We start from the raw sequence: 17,175 nt of genomic DNA on the forward strand, positions 1-17,175 counted from the left end.
ACAAGGGCCATTCTACTAAAAATTGATCGTCGAAAAAAAAAAGTCAATGTCGTCATTTAAAGAATGTTCAGATTTTCTAATACCATCGCTCCACAGAAGGTGGTACTGACTTTTCTCACCTAATCGCTATACGTAATTTAGCTGCTTTAGAGCAAGCTAAAAAAATAAAAACCAAACTCTCCAAATTAATTTTACAACCATCCCTTTTGTGTAACATAACGTTGTTGTTTAGAATCAAAAGGCTTCAACAATAACCATCATACACATATAATGTATGACAACAACGTCCCTGGTGCATTCGTTTTTATGGGCGACATCTGTTCCAAGTTTGCCAAACTGTCCTCCTGCGTCCAGAGCGATTAATGAAAGGAGCGGAAGTGCAGGCAGCCCCGGGATGATGCCCCCGCTGCGTTGAGCTCCCGAGCCGAGTGCTGCACAGCGGGACTCTCACAAAGGCGCTCTCGCTTGGCCGCATTCGTGCCGCTGTTTCGTCGCCTCCCCGGGGGCTTCTTCGCTGTGGACCTCGCCTGCCCTCACCCAGTGCCTGAAGGCCCCAGCTGGTGGCAAACTCCGGAGGCGGAGCCCTCGCAGAAAGGCCGGGGAAGGGGGGATCTGCTCATGGATTGGCTAAGGGCTCCGATGAAGTCTCCAATGGGGGCCTTCGCTGCCCTTTCTTGCTTACCGCCACTGAGTGGAGGGAGGCGCGCGCTTGCTCCAAACTTTAAGGCGCTCGATGTGCGTCTCCTCGCCAGCTTCTTTTCGGGGGGCTCGTTTGGCGGGCGCGACCTGGTGGTTCTTGGCCACCTTGACGACGATGACTGGCGGGGAGACGCTTCGGAGGGGACTTTGAGGTCGGGCGGTTCTTTCCCCGCGGCTCCTTTGGCCGGGTCGGCGGATTTCTAATTCCTGACGCCCGGAGAAAATGCCTCCGGAGCGACGGCAACTTTGCCCTGCGGGCCCCCCCGGGATCGCAGAGGGCGGGGTCGGCCGCTCCAGTTGATCTGCGCCGCTCTCAGCCGCCGCTCCTGCCATGCGGTCCCTGAACATTACCCCGGAGCAGTTCGCGCAGCTTCTGCGGGACAACAACGTGACTCGGGAGCAGTTCATCGCCCTGTACGGGCTGCAGCCTCTGGTCTACATCCCGGAGCTGTCCCGGCGCACCAAGCTGGCCTTCGTGCTCCTGTGCGTGCTCATCTTCGCCCTGGCGCTCTTCGGCAACTGCCTGGTCCTCTATGTGGTGGCCCGCCGCAAAGCCATGCGCACCGTCACCAACATCTTCATCTGCTCGCTGGCGCTCAGCGACCTGCTCATCGCTTTCTTCTGTGTCCCCTTCACCATGTTGCAGAACATCTCCAGCAACTGGCTGGGGGGTGAGTGAATGACGCGGGCACCCATTCTGGCGGGGCTGTGGGGCTGCTTATTCCATCCAATACATGCATTCTGTTGAGAGGGGCTCTGCCTCATGCTTGGCACGCAGAAGATCCCAGGTTCAATTCCCAGCATCTCCCACTACAAGGATCAGGGGATAAGTGATGGGAAAGACCTCTGCCTGAGACCCTGGAGAGCCACTGCCAGCCTGAGTAGGCAAGTCTGACCTTGATGGACCAGTGGTCTGATTCAGTAGGATTCATGTATTCAAGTCTAGTCTGTGTTGGCCTTAAAAAAGAAGACTTTCTAGTCCTCTTAAAACCATAGTAGTCTCTAGAATGTTTAGGGTGTGCTGTCTTTGCACATTTATAGCCTTCTTGACCATTCAGTGAAAACATGTTCTGTCTCATCACTCTGTCCTTCTGGGTTTGGATTTGTTGTTTTTGGGGTAAGCTTTTCCTGTTGTGGTGTGTAATTTTATACTTTAGGGCATTGTTAGAGTACCCTGTACCAGGGAAAGCTGCACAGGAACACAGTTCTAGCTAGCTTGGTGTTGGGTGTGTGTGTGTGGTCAGATACGCAAATGAGTTCCTGCTGAAACAATGGCGATATCATGGTGTGTGGCCAAATATGCAAAATGATTTCCTGCTGGGCTTTTTATTAAAAAAAAAGCCCTAGAAAGCTGTATGAGAAGTCCTGCACTCTGCCAGGAAGACCCATAGGCACTGGAATGGAGGCAATCTTAATAATGGACAATAATGTTTCCTTAGCTCTGCTAGTAGAAAACACAAGAAGAATCCTGGAGCTCAACTCTAAACAATGTATGCTTCCTCAAACTTTCCATCAGCAGCTTTAAAAAAAAATCATCATAGCCCTTTTAAATTATAAATGATACGGGTGGTATTGGCCATTTAAATTATAAATGATATGGGTGGTACCTTTCACTAAGCTCCCTCACAGGGCTGTCGGGAGGGGAGAATCATGTATTCTACCCTGAGCTCTTTGGACTGACTGGAATTAAAAATGCACTAAGTGAGCAAGATATCAATTACAATTTCACACTTGTCAAATCCCTAATTGACCTAAGACAACACAGAGAGGCTCTTTCTTCTAAGACCAGAGAAAAGCAAACATTTCTGAGCTAGACAGCCATCTGACATGGCATAAGGCAGCTTCATATGCATTCATGATACAGTTAGTGCGCAGACTTTGGTGTTGTTTGCCCAGCCACAATATACAAAGAAAGTGCCCATGCTGTGTAGTTGCCACAGGCTGTTCTTGAAGTTTATTCAAATCTCCAGTAGAGTTGGATGTTTTTGTAGATATGAGTATGTGATTTATGCATATATTGAGATTGGTCAGCCTCCTGGATGCAGCTGGATTGTATACTGTCCTGAAATAGGAGGATCTGTTTTGAATATATTAGGAATATGTTTTTGGTATCTTCTGCCACATTCAAAGCTTATCAGAGTGGTAAAGAAACACCACCAAGAAGAAACAATTCTACCAAGATTACTCTCAATTCAGCATAGCAAGATTTTACTCATTTGCAGTTTGCTAAGATCTTGTCATACCTGAAAAGCTAATCAGAGTCGGCTGTGATGGGAGACCACCAAGAAAGTCCAGGTAGTTGATGGCAAATTGTTTCTGAACATCACTTGCCTTGATAGCCCTATGGGATCACCATAAGTTGGCTGTGACCTGATAGCACATTCCACCACTGTGTATAGAGATGAATGCATGTTGGGGATTCCCAGGCAACCCTGAGTGAATTGACCTGGCTATGGAGATTCAGCTGCAGAAACAGAGTGTTGTGATGCTTTGACTTTTGTTTCCCAATCTAAAGCAAGAAAATGTGTTGCTGGTTTCAGAGTCTGATGCTGGTTGGAGAATGCTGATGTTCTTTAACTGTGGGGAGCTGCCACTGCCTAGCCCACTGCCACTGGAATCAAAGCCCGACATGCTATCCACTATGCCACACTCATGCCACACTGGTCTTTCTCACACTGCCATAAAGAATACAATAACTGTCTTGTGTGCTGTACTTGGTGATGCTGCTGACTGTGTGATGTGAATGTTTGGTGTCTGCTGTCTGTGGAATCCTGATGTTTTCCAGCTGTCAAGGTTCAGTTATGGGGTTTTCTCTGCAGGTGTGAATATAGAGTATAACATGGAGCTGTTTTATAAGCAGTACTGTACTGTTCTGTAGATACATTTTTAAAAATAAAGCATGTAGATCACTGAATCCCAAATCTCTCTAAGAGTAAAGTTCAGCCTAATGAATGGGCAAACTGGTATGTCATTTACCAGCTGAACATTTACAACCCATCATTTTTATTTCAATGACCAAGTGTTGTATGTCAGTGTCTTAGGACAAGGAAGGTCTAAATCCAACTTTCCAGTCACTGTTGTAACCTTGAGAGTGACACAGGCGTGCTCTCTGTTCTCCCTCTAGCCTACTTCACAGGGCTATGAGGATAAAGTGGCAAAAGGGAGAACCTTGTAAGCCACCTTACATTCCTTGGAGGAAGAGTGAGATAAAAGTGTGATAGTGTAAGAATAAATATTGAGCAAGATGCTTCTAGCTGTATTCTATTGTACCTCAGTTTTAATGAGGTTATTTGAAATGGCTGCCATGTCAGTTTGCTTGCAGCCAAAAGGAGTCCCTGCCAATAGCCAGCCTTTGCTTGAAGAGAACACATCACAACGGTCCATTTTGGCAAGCAAAAAGGGACATGGTGCTCAGTCATTTCACCAAGGAAATCTAGTCCACATACACAAATTATGGATTGGCCCTATTTATTAGGGGTGCCAACTACCTGGAGGGAAAAATGTCCTGCCTCTTTAGTGTAACTTTCCTTATATGAACAGGGCCTAATTTAATATGTCCTATCCAGGGGTTGTTTTGTAGAAAAATAGGTGGTGGAGCTCATCCAGGGATTGTTATGCAGCTTCACCTACTATTCAGTGGACAAGGTGGGAAGGAGGAGGTGGGACTCTCAGAAAGGTTCAGGAGCTGTGCTCCTGTGAGCTCCCGCTGAATCCGAGGCCTGGTCCTATCTAGGCCCAGCATGTAAATGTGAAATCTGAACCCAGTGTGGTGTAGTGGTTAGAGTAGTTCTGTTCACATTTTACATGCAACCTGCATATATGTGCATACATATCTTTGTGAGAAAAAGCTGTGCTCATTCACTTTACAAACAAAACCGGAACAAGTACCTGGATAATGGGGTTTTTAAATTACTAACCCTGTTCACAAGAGAATGAACATACAATCTCTGTACAGGGTACAGTTGATTTTTTAAAAATATACACCTGACTGTGTGATTGATACCCCACATTTATCCAGGTACTGGTCCCTGCTTTCATTTGTAAAGTGAGTGCATGTTGTCTCTTTCTTATGAATAGGTGTATGCACATACAAGCATTCACGGTAGCATATGTGCAGGGTTGCTGTTGTGCAGGTTCAGAGCTCATCTCTGTCATGAAGCTCACAGAGTGATCATGTACCAGTTATGTTTTCTTAGCCTCACCTGCTACGCAGGCCTCATTTTGGGTAGTGGAGCTCTGGAACGTCTACATTTATTGTGTACTTTCTCTCCCCCCCCCCCACTCCCCAAAAAAGACACTTGCTTCTGGGCTCCATTGTTCAAACCCCCTGTGAGAATTTTGCTGACTTTTAAGATTTGACAAACTTTCTAATATTTCCCCCCCACAAAAGATGGGAAAATAACTGAAACATAAAGCAGACAGATGGAAATCTTCATCATGCCACTGTGGCCGCATAGGAGAAAGTAATTTAAAAAGTATGCTGGGAGTAAGGTTTTATTATGACAATTATAATTCAAGAAGCATTATAATCCAGGAAGCTATAATTCAGTATACTTTCCAGTGATGTCAGGGTGTGTGTGGCATATGCAAATGAGTTCTGCAAATTAGTTATGCTAATGAGCTCCAGCACTTCTTTTTCTATGAAATGACTCCTTTGTGAGGATAAAATGGAGAAGGAGAGAACTACACATGCTCCCTGAGCTCCAGGGAGCTGGGATATCAAGGTCCAAAATAAAGCTAAAGATGAAGCACATTAGGGAGGGCAGAAAACAGAAGGAGGGCTCCAAAAACGAGCAGTCTTTTCTCTTTCCTCCTGCCTAATATTTTTCTACCTGTCTTTCCTGGAGTGTGGTTTTTACTTTCTTTCTTGCTTAAGAACTGAATCCTTAAAGAGTGATCACAGGGGTTATTCGAAGTAATGAGCTTCAAATGTATCAACATGCAAAATGACCAACTCATCTCTAATCAACTTGCAAGTTAATATTCCTCAGAGCTACAAAATACACCCCCCTGGTAAGGATAAGGGCACTGACCTAAGCTGAAGGGGTAGAGAACAAACCAACAAGCATGCAAATAAATAAATAAAATTATGCTGCCTCTTGCTCATGTAGCACTACCCTGTTGATGCAGTGGAGGGAGGCATCTGTCATAGGATTGAAGAAGAGGCTTTGTCAGTGATTATGGTAAATAACTGAATGTTTCAAGGACGGAAGCAGAGATGGCCACTGGATCTGAAAAAAACAAGTTTCTTGGCACTCTTAAAATTCATTTTCCTCCTGGAAGGAACAGAAAACGGAAGAGGCAGCTGGGGGCTAGAAGCAAAGAAGAAAATCAGTGTCAGAAGATGGGTCACTTTTTAATCGGCTTTTCTTTTTGTACCCCCCCGGGTGACTACTGAGCCAGTTTTGGTGCACTTGTGCAGTTTAAGAGCCAGTTTGGTGTAGTGGTTAAGAGTGGTGGACTCTAATTTGGAGAGCTTGGTTTGATTCCCCACTCCTCCACGTGCAGCTGCTGGTGTGACCTTGGGTCAGTCATAGTTCTCAGAGCATTTTATTCTCAGGAGCAGTACTCTCAGGAACACTCTCAGCCCCACCTACCTCACAGGGTGTCTGTGAGGAAGAGAAAGAGACTGTAAGCCACTCTTGAGTCTCTGAGTGAAGGGTGGGTATAAATCCAGTCTTCACTTCTTCAGTGACAAATAGCCTATCAAATGTTTTCTTGTACCTTCTGCTGTATTTATTTATTTATTTATTTATTTATTTATTTATTTATTCGGGATTTATATCCGGCCCTTCCCACAAGTGGCTCAGGGCGGCTTCCAACAATTGATCAAGCATAAAATTTAAACAATTTTAAGTATAAAACAATTAGATACTTAAACATTTAAAACCTTAAAAACCAGTAACATTTCATTTCATATAAACAGATGGGTGGCCAATTACATCAAGTTTTCATCCCAGCTAGGTGTAAGCTAGCCGGAAGAGGGTCGTCTTACAGGCCCTGCGGAACTGAACCAGGTCCCGCAGGGCCCCCACCTCTTCCGGCAGCTGATTCCACCATGTGGGGGCCATAACGGAGAAAGCCCTTTCTCCGGTGACTTTCAAGCGGGCTTCTTTTGGCCCGGGGATAGAGAGGAGATTTTGTGTTCCTGACCTCAGTGCTCTCTGGGGAACATGTGGGGAGAGACGGTCCTTCAGGTAGGCAGGTCCCAGGCCATATAGGGCTTTAAAGGTAATAACCAGCACCTTGTACCGGACTTGGTACATCACTGGAAGCCAGTGCAGAGTCCGAAGACTTGGCCGAATGTGTCCCCACTTTGGGAGACCTAATAACAGCCGGGCCACGGCATTCTGCACCAGCTGCAATTTCCGAGTCCGGGACAGGGGCAGCCCCATGTAGAGGGCATTGCAGTAGTCCAACCTCGAGGTGACCGTAGCATGGATCACTGTTGCTAGGTCGTCACACTCCAGGAAGGGGGCCAGCTGCCTTGCCCGCCTAAGATGAAAAAATGCGGACTTGGCAGCGGCTGCTATCTGAGCCTCCATCTTTAAGGAAGGCTCCAACAGCACCCCCAAGTTCCTGACTCTGTCCGCCACCGTCAGCGGCGCACCGTCAAAAGCTGGCAGGGGGATCCCCCCCCCGGGCTGCGGCGACCCAAGCAAAGGACCTCTGTCTTCGTAGGATTTAGCTTCAGCCCACTCAGTCTGAGCCACTCAGCCACGGCCCGTAATGCCCGGTCAAGATTTTCCGGGGCGCAGACCGGCCGGCCGTCCATCAGTAGATAGAGCTGGGTGTCATCAGCATACTGATGACACCCCAGCCCATACCTTCGGGCAATCTGGGCAAGAGGCCGCATGTAGATGTTGAATAACATTGGGGAGAGAACCGCCCCTTGGGGCACACCACAATCGAGTGTGCGCCTCCGGGATAGCTCCCCCCCAATTGCGACCCTTTGTCCCCGACCTTCCAGGAAAGAGGAAAGCCACTGTAAGGCCAACCCCTGAATCCCCGTGTCGGCGAGGCGGCACGTCAGTAGCCGATGGTCGACCATGTCGAATGCAGCCGTATGATCTCCCTGCCCATCCATATGTAGTTGAAGAGAAATATCCCAAAGTTTAAATATTAGAAAAGTGTGTTTGCTCAGCTCAAATTAGATAAATGTGGACACAAAATCCCGTTTTGAAATTTTTTCAGCTTACTGATATACTTTTCAGGTTTCCTATAGAGTGGGTATTTGCCTAAAGGTGAAGGTAGTCCCCTGTGCAAACACCAGTCGTTTTCAACTCTGGGGTGACGTTGCTTTCACAACGTCTTCACGGCAGACTTTTTACGGGGTGGTTTGCCATTGCCTTCCCCAGTCATCTACACTTTCCCCCCAGCAAGCTGGGTACTCATTTTAACGACCTCGGAAGGATGGAAGGCTGAGCCAACCTGGAGCCGGCTATCTGAACCAGCTTCCGCTGGGATCGAACTAAGGTTGTGAGCAGAGGGCTCCAACTGCAGTACTGCAGCTTTACCAGTCTGCGCCATGGGTCTCTTTGAGTGTTTGCCTAGTTCCCAGCAAAAAGGCTCACACTATGATTAACCATTTTTAATGCATTAATTCAGTTAGAGCGACAAAAATGACGTGTTGGTCAATGACAGGTATGATATTCCTGCTAATTAAGTTTACAGTTTCTGCTATTGTGAAACACTGAAATCTTTTGAAAGTGGAATGAATTACTACAATTTAACAATCTTTGGTAAGGTTTTAGAAATGTTCATGATTCTATGAAAGATTCTCTTGTTTGGCGTTTACCTTTGAACACCAGCATAAGACTGCATTTATATATGGATTAACAAAGTGAAGGTGTAGCAATTACTTTCTAATAGGTTTCTAATAAATGACACCATCATAGACTTAAAATGGTCAGTTGTGATCTACATTGTAGCATTCTTGGCTGTATGGAATATGTGACTGTTGTCAGATAGGGCTTTTTTCTGGGGGGATGCAGCAGAATGCAGTTCTGGAACTTCTTGGAAACAACATTCTCAAAAATATTTAAAAGTCCATGAGGAGCAACTGTGTGTTTCTTCTTAACTTCCCTCTTGAGAGTTCTGGCACTTCGTTTTCCAGAAAAAAAGCCCTGCAGATAGGAGGTTACTTAACCAGAGAGCTGGCAACATTTGACCAAGTTGCTGCTGCTATTCTGGAACACAGGAGGTCCATTCAGATTTGCCTCAAATCAAGCATTAGTTGCAACTGAGTGGCAACTCTAGGGGAACATTAAGGTTGTCATAGTGAATTGCTTGCTGAAATATATGAATGGATAGATTATGCTTCCAGCTGGCTGGATCCATCATGTGGTGGAGAGAGTAAAAGCATCTTTCACAAAATTGAAACTAAAATATAAAACCTCATTTGCCAAATCAATTCATTTTAAGCTTGCAGAGTTTAAACAGAGGTCGGGCAACATTTTTTCAGATGCTTTATAGCGGGGTGGCCAAACTGCGGCTCAGGACCCACATGTGGCTCTTTCACACATATTGTGTGGCTCTTGAAGCCTCCACCTGCCCCCCATTGGCTGGCTTTGAGAAGGTATTTGTCTCTTTAAATCACTTAAATGCATTTAAAGCTGCTTTCTTTCCACTTCTCCCGCCCCTCTATTTGCCTGTCTTCCCTCCCTCCCACATCTGACATTCATGTCTTGCGGCTGTCAAACATCTGATGCTTATTCTAAGTGACTCTTAAATTAAGCAATCTTGGCCACCCCTGCTTTATAGGAATAAGCCGGAGAGTCTTTGGTTACCACAGGAATATATTAATGGCTGAAGTAACCCTGGCTTTAAAAAGCAAGAACAAAGGGAGAAGTTACAATCTGTGGGTTGGATCCAACCACCTTTTCTGGGGGTTGAAAAGGAAGGAAAAGATCCCTTTTGCCCTGACACGCAAGTCATGGGATCTGCATAACTAGGAATTTCAAAGAACAGAAGTGGGTGGGATTAACCAGCGAAGCTTGCTGAGGCCAACCCAGTATGCTCCTTGGCTATTTCTACCACTATCAAAATATGCAAGTGAGTAGCATGAAGGGAACAAAGCATCTCTGAATGCAATACATTTGCAGGATGCTTCCTCTTGCATTGTTCTTGTAGCCATATTTCTTAATAAGCAATCTGCTTCCCCAGTTTTTGTAATTAACAGTGTTGTTGAGAACAAAACCCATTTTGCCCTAATGGCAGAAAGCTTCTGTCTTACTTGCTGTGCTTGGCACAGCATGTGGTTGTCTTGTGTGTAGATGCCTTCTGTGTCTTGTACTCCCTGGAGATCCTCTCAGATGTGGAGGTCTAAAGCTTGTTAGAGCTAAACATTATCCATAGTGCCTGTTGCTCAAAAGAATTAATGGCTGCTTATTCCTGTTCCTCTATAAAATGAAGAAACTTTTTCCCCTTTGCCTTATTACTTCAACCATTTATAAAGCAAATATAAAGCAAATATTGTTGCTTAACTAAGCTTATTTGAAAGTGATCCCTGTCTATATGTATAGAAATAGAATGAACAAGATGTCCATAGACCAACTGCCCACCCAGAAGACTGATGAAGGAATAGGGCCTGGCTAGAAAGCATCAGCCTTCGCCTCCAGCCCAAGCACCCCAATGCGACATAGCTAGAAAGACCTGCCTCTTTCTCCTTCCTGGAGGAGAAAGGAGGTTCCTCACATGTATGACTATAGCTGTTAGCTGGTGGACCTGAATTGTGTGTTCTGTTTTCATACTCTTTTTATCAACAAGAGAATTGTACCATGACCGCATGGATTTGGATAAGTGATAGGAGGCTATATGTCTAACTTCATTAGAAATGCAACTTTGGAATACATAAATGGGGTTTCTGCAGGTGGAGATATTGTGATGAGGGACATGCAATTCCCATAGACATCCTGAATGATGATACAGTTGCATAGAGAATCTTTTACATGCATGGCTATATATTATCATTATGGGAATTGCCAGTCCTGTCATAAATGCTCATTTGATGGCAAGGTTATTGAACAAGTATATAGTTTTAATTAATTGAGAATATGTTCCAAAAGGGCTGAATGAAGTTGTCTTTTAATTACACAATAGCTGAAAGGCTTTAGACTACTTCCTGCAAAGTAGAGAACAGCATGAGGCAAAGGAGGAAAGTTGGCTTTCCTGTTTCGAAGCATGCTTACGTCCTTTGTCCATCTCATTTGTGGGGCAGATGCAGGGGGTTGACTAAGATGATTGTTAGGTGTTCTGCCAGGTATTCTTGCAACAAATGTTAGAACTAGCTTTATTGCCTGCCAAGTTCCAGTTTTTATAAATATGTAATTTGTAGGCTTTTTAAAATCAATGGCAAATTCTGCTAAGGAAATGTTTCATAGAAGAGACACAAAAGGATAATTTGTGAGTAATGGTATAATCCAGTGTAAGAATAAAATGCCACAGTGTGATATCAGTACTCAGAATGTAAGACTGTGGAGTCCTAAACAGGCGGAAGAAAAATGGGTTGAAGGATTTCTTTTCTTATCAAGTTTGGGGTTTCTTCAGAATACCTTATTACCACATTATGTCCTCATTAGGTTTCATATGATGTCTATGTGTCATAGTCATAGGTTCAGATGTATCAGTCTGAAGCAGCAGAACAAAGTTTGAGTCCAGTGGCAACATCAAGACCAACAACGTTTTATTCAAGGTAGAAGTTTTTGTGTGCGTACACTTCCTCAGATACAGTGTAATGGAACTGCTAGTCCACACATATAGATAGAAGGTGAACAGTAACTTAGCGTACAGGATAATGAAGATGTTTAACAGATTCAAGGACCACACAGGAATAAACCCATTTATTTGGGTTTAATACTGGGGGGGGGGGGGACATATTGAAGGAACTAAAAATGTCAGAATCGGAGATTGATGGGCAAATATATCCTTAATTGTGGAATGCTGAAAGTAATTAACTGAGACCCTGCCGTTATGCTCCATCTCTTGAAATAGGCAAGAGATGAACAGTCAGAAGAAATAAATTGTATATAGGGTGGAAAAACTTGTTGTGAATGAGCAAAAATGAAGAACTAAGTAATTTCCCATTCCTATACAGGAATACATTTTTCACATAACTTTTTTGGTGTTAGATGTTCATTTTTTACTTTCTTAGGGTTGCCAGCTTTTACAATTGATCTCTACCTGGCAGAGATCAGCTCCCCTGGAGAAAATGCAAAGACAGAAAGAAACTGCTGAGCAGTATCCATCATACCATTCATATCACGCAGTGCTGTTATTGCAAAAATTACTGAGCGAGAAAGCATACAACCCGGAAATATAAATAGATAACAAATTGTGTTCACAGGCTCCAAAGATTACATATGAGTACAAACAGATACACTTCTCACTGTTTCCTCAACAGAAAACAATATGTCCATAAAAGGCTTCCAAAAACTTTGATGAAACCGACAGCAGTGGAAAAAAATCCAGCCAAGACCCCTTTTCTGGATATAAATTAAGGACGTTTCAATGTATCTTCCTAAGTTCAAACAGCTGCTTCAACAGAACCCGATTTCTATACTTCTGACATCTGACACAGAGTTCACAGTGCTCATAAAGAATCCTAGGTTCTCTCTATATAGGAAGACATTTTTCACAACTTTTTTGGGGGAGAGGGGGGGAGATGTTCATTTTGACTTTAGGGTTGCCAGCCTGCAGGTGGGGCCTGAGGATCTCCTGCTTTTACAACTGATCTCCAGCTGGCAAAGATCAGCTCCCCTGGAGAAAATGGCTGCTTTGAAGGGTGGACTCGATGGCATTGTAACATGCTGAGGCCCCTCCCCTCCCAAAATCCCACCCTCTCCTGAATTCACCCCCAAAGTTTCTAGGTATTTTCCAACACAGACCTGGCAATCCTGCTTTCTTGTCAGGCATTGTATAGATCAAGGGTTCCCAGCCTTTTTGAATTTGTGGACACATTTGAAATTTTGACATGGTGTAGTGGGCACAACAACAAAATGGCTGCCACAGAAGGTGGAGCCAGCCACAAAATGATTGCTACAGTGATGCCAGTAACACAGTATAAATCTTTGTGCTGCACAGCCAATAAAATCTTCCCAAAAACACTTGGTGGGTACACCAGATTAGGGACCCTTGATATAGATTTCATAAGAAATCTTAATTTTAAGAACAGTAGTCTTCACACTTAAGTGTGAAGACTACTGTTCACACTTAAGCTATGTTACTTCACACTTAAGCTATGCTACTCCACTCTAGGTTTTATCACAGAGTTTCAAGTGATTCCTAAAGTGGAGTGACATCACATCTGGGTTTTCCCTGGAAATTATGTAACACCATTGTGCCAATGGTAATTTCTCTTGTCAGCTGAGGAAGCTAGAATCTCTAGATATACATCTTCACTTTTAAAAGTGAAAACTGCTTTTGAGAGTTTGGGGGATGTTTGGCAATAGTGAGCTATGAGATGTGGTACAAGTGAAAGGGCTGCAGTAAGAATGAAGAATTGACAGAAACTGTCCCTACCCTCGTGAAAATTCCTGTGTCATACTCAAATTTCTGTCATTTTCCCCTTAAGTTGCAGCCTTGACTTCTAGAGATGAGAAGGTGTAGGGAAGGGGATAGAAAATTCAAAAAAGGAGGCATTTCCTCTCCAATTTTTCTAACTAGAAACTTTGAGGAAGCAGTGAAAAAAGTATGTTTTTTTCTTTGTCCCTTGTCTTTTCATCTTTTCTTAAAAAACATTTTACTCATTCCAATTGCCCCCCCCCAGGTTGAAATAAAGAGTTGGACACAATAATTGGATTAAACTAAGGGCCAATTTATTTAATTTATTAATAAACGGCAAGGGCTAAACAGAACCTGCGGGCCTGGTCTGGGGTCTCAGCAGACACCTCCCCTGTCATTTAACGGGTGAGCAACCCAGCCCCTGGCTAGAGCTGTACACCACAGCTCACACCAGGCCAGCTCAGCAAATAGGCAACAAACTGGGAAGGTCCAACCACAAGCCGGGCAACTCAATGAAAGGAACCTTCCAGGTAAGCCCCAAAGGACGGTCTGCATTCTCCCACCCCAGGCCGGCAAACCCAAAGGTCGATCCTGACAGACCCCTAACCCCACAAAAGGGGGATGCTTTCTGGTCCTCCTCTAGCCACATAAGCTCATTAACCACAGAAACCTGCCACCACTAAGGCCAAGCCTCTGCTTAGGCCTTAGCACACACTTGGAGGCCCATGGCCACCCGCAGCCCTTGCCAAAGGTCTCCCAAGAAGAGACTATTATCCTCATCCAAAAGATGAACGCCATCACTCCTATAGAGGTGGGGACAATTAATATGAATGTCTGGCTGAGGCAACCATCTTCCAAGGCTCTCTGAATTTTTATTAGCCTTGCGATGGGCCCTGTCAATGCCCAAAGGGTCCCAAACACCCCACCAAAAAAGACGGGGGATCATGGCCGACCAAATTATAACGGATCCAGGCCATCTCTCCTTGATAGCCCTAAAATCCTCCTCTGCTTGCAGGGCCAAAGCTGTGCCCTTCATCAGCCCAAGATCATTACCTCCCAGGTGTATAACTAAGACCAGGGGAGGAGGGCAAGCACTCCCTTGAAATAACAACGGCAGCAGGCCAGGCCAATGAAGGCCCCTGTACCCCCGCCATTCAATGGTAACCCACTGGCTGAGTCCCAGCTGAGAGCCGACTGAAGTTCTCTGAGCCTGATGAGCAGCCCAAAACACATAACTGTGTCCACAGATGAGAACACGGCTCCTCTGGCCAGGAACAACAGCATCTAAAAAGAAAAAGTTAAACTAGCAACAATAACCACAAACTCCAAGCTAAAACCCTCCATGAAGTTAGGGATTGAGCAGGGGGCAAACATTGGCTTTATAAGTGCCAGTGGCCCAGATGCTGAATGGCCGAAGAAGGATTACCCAGGGTGGCAGCTGTAGAGGCTGCCCCAATTCTAAAGGAGTGGGTACCAAACCGCAGCGCATACAACCCGAGCTTAGCTAAAGCCCAAGTAGTCACAGCCCAAAATTGACATGCCATTGACATGACAAAACAAAAATCTCTCCCTAGGAGTGCATACTGCCAAATAGGCAGCCAAAGCAGAAACTGGACACAACTCCAGCTCAGAACATCTGCCCAGCTCCAAAACGGTTCCCTTGTGACGCTGGTCAGTGTTGGAGCGTCGAACGGTGATGACCGCCTTACTCTCAACTAACCTTGTCCTGTAGTAACAAAGCACTACCAGAGACATCATTTCTGGAGCGTGCCACTAGCTCACTGACTCTAAGGGCCCCAAAGAAGGCAACCAAGGAAGCGGCATGAAACAGTGTGGACTCAAAATAGGATGTACACTGTGCCCCAAACCCCCTTCAAGCCCTTAAGAATCAAAGGAGAAATAGGCTTCCTAGTGTCAGGATTAGGCCCGGCCTCTCTAGCCTAGTCCTCCAGCATCTTTCGCAGACGAAAGTCTGCGGTTTCCTCCTTATACACCAAAGCCTTACTATCAAAAGCCAGAGCAGACAGGCGTCCCCTAATGGATCGTACAGCCAATCCCTTATCTTTTAAAACAACACAGTAGTGGAGCAACTGCTCCACCGGGAGGGGCCAAACAATGCAATACCCTTCCTCTGACCTAAAGTCCTCAAACTGCCGCACGGCACGTTCATAAGACTTCCAGGTGCTGGGCTCAATGGCTAGGCCTATCGCTCTGCAGGCCTCAGCTCTCCAATCACCCATCGCTCCACGGGCATTTGCACCGGCTCTCGATCGGCTTCTGGGGCCAGCTGATGAAACCTCTCCATTTGTTTACAAGAGAGAGCGTCAACCACCCCGTTATTCACCCCAGGAACATGCTTGGCTAAAAACAGTATGTTAAGCTGCAGGCAACACAGAGTGAAGGCTCGCACTAATTTCATAACCCTTTACAACTTGGATGTACCACAGCCATGCCATCACACCAGAAATGAATAGTGTGATTGGCCATATAATTCCCCCACGCCAAACAGCTACCAGGATGGGAAAGAACTCAAGAAACGTAAGATCTCTCTTCAATCCTGCCTGGCCCCACAAATCTGGCCACACATCCGCGCACCAATGTCCGCGGAAATAGACCCCAAAACCTAAGGAACCGGCAGCATCAGACATGACCTGAAGCTCTGCTTCAAGCTTCATGTCTTCCCTCCAAAATGAAATCCCATTGAAGGACTCCAAAAACTCCTGCCATACCAATAGATCTGCCCTCATGCTGCTTGTAACCCGTGTCTTATGCTGTGGAAGTCATAGACCAGCCATTGCATCACAAAGCCTGTGCAAGAAGGTGCGTCCAGGAGCCACAACTTTGCAAAGAAAGTTGAGATGCCCTACGAGTAGTTGAAGCTCGATTAAAGTAACCTTCCGCTTCAGAAGGAAAGAATCAACCCTCTCTCTCAAATCTGTGACTTTCTCAACAGGTGTTCTGGACAATTGTGCCAGAGTGTCTAGCTTGATCCCCCCCAAAATAAGTCTTGTGGCTGGACCTGTTTGCAGGTTTCTAAACCTGCCTGAGATCTAGAGGTACATGGTGGCTGTGGGGGTGGGGCTTCCCCCCGCCGGCCAGTTGGCTGGGGGAAGCCTGTAAAACCGGGGGATCCTCTGCTGGGACCTGGGGATTGGGAAGCCTACCATCAAGTCACTTCTGATTTATGGCAACCCTGTGAATTAATGACCTCCAAAATGTCCTATTATTAACAGCCTTGCTCAGGTCTTGCAAACTGAGGGCCATGGCTTACTTTGTTGAGTCAATCATTTTCCTCCTGAGTGACTCCATTTTCAGGAAACCTCCCACTCCCAGCAACTGGGAAGCTGGCAAGAGAGAGAGAGGGCAGCTGTGCACCTGGAGCATTTGGTAGCCTGTGCAAAAGGATGTGCTCCTAAATATCTAGTGCCCAACAGCAGAAAAAAAGAGTTTATTTCCTATTAAACATACAGTAAGATAATTTCGTAATGATACATACATTTGTTCTAGAGAAAATCAGTAGCCTATTTTTATCTTTTAATAGTGTATAGTTTTTCCTGTTTTTTCGCTCTCTGCTTGTTTTGTTATTTGTTATTACTTCTTTAATAATTTTTTTAAATCCCCAAACTAGATATCTGTTACCTCAGACAACTGCCTAGGTTGCCTGTATGGCTCTGAGGCTGATAACTGTTTTATGAGAATTGTTTTTAAGATGTTGAATGTTTATGCTCTAGTTGGATTTATTCATTGTTACGGACTTTTATATGCATTGTTTATGACATATCATATGTAATATGTTTTTGGCATTCTTTCCACTCCTTGTAATCAGAGTCCTATTTATTGTTTGTTGGATTTGTCATGCTATCTGATCTCATTGTTTTACACCTTGAGTCTCAACAAGGAAGATGGGCTGCAAATGAAGCAAATAAATTAAAAAGTAAAAATTACATTTTAAGTTGTAAGCCAGTAGGTTCTCTG

At 45.0% G+C, this 17,175-nt stretch overlaps 1 protein-coding gene across 2 annotated transcripts in view; it reads left to right on the forward strand.

Annotated features, from left to right (window-relative positions):
- Positions 1-696: 696 nt before the first annotated feature.
- QRFPR (pyroglutamylated RFamide peptide receptor) overlaps positions 697-17,175 on the forward strand; it is a 57,077-nt gene continuing 40,598 nt past the window's right edge. The window contains exon 1 of one of the 2 annotated variants that reach the window (XM_060246841.1): positions 697-1,370. In XM_060246841.1, the coding sequence (XP_060102824.1) occupies positions 1,031-1,370 (340 nt within the window). In that variant the 5' untranslated portion in view covers positions 697-1,030. The remainder of the gene's footprint in view (positions 1,371-17,175) is intronic. The other variant, XM_060246842.1, reaches the window with a different exon arrangement.

Source organism: Heteronotia binoei, chromosome 9 (assembly GCF_032191835.1).
Source record: "Heteronotia binoei isolate CCM8104 ecotype False Entrance Well chromosome 9, APGP_CSIRO_Hbin_v1, whole genome shotgun sequence".
Classification (NCBI taxonomy): domain Eukaryota; kingdom Metazoa; phylum Chordata; class Lepidosauria; order Squamata; family Gekkonidae; genus Heteronotia; species Heteronotia binoei.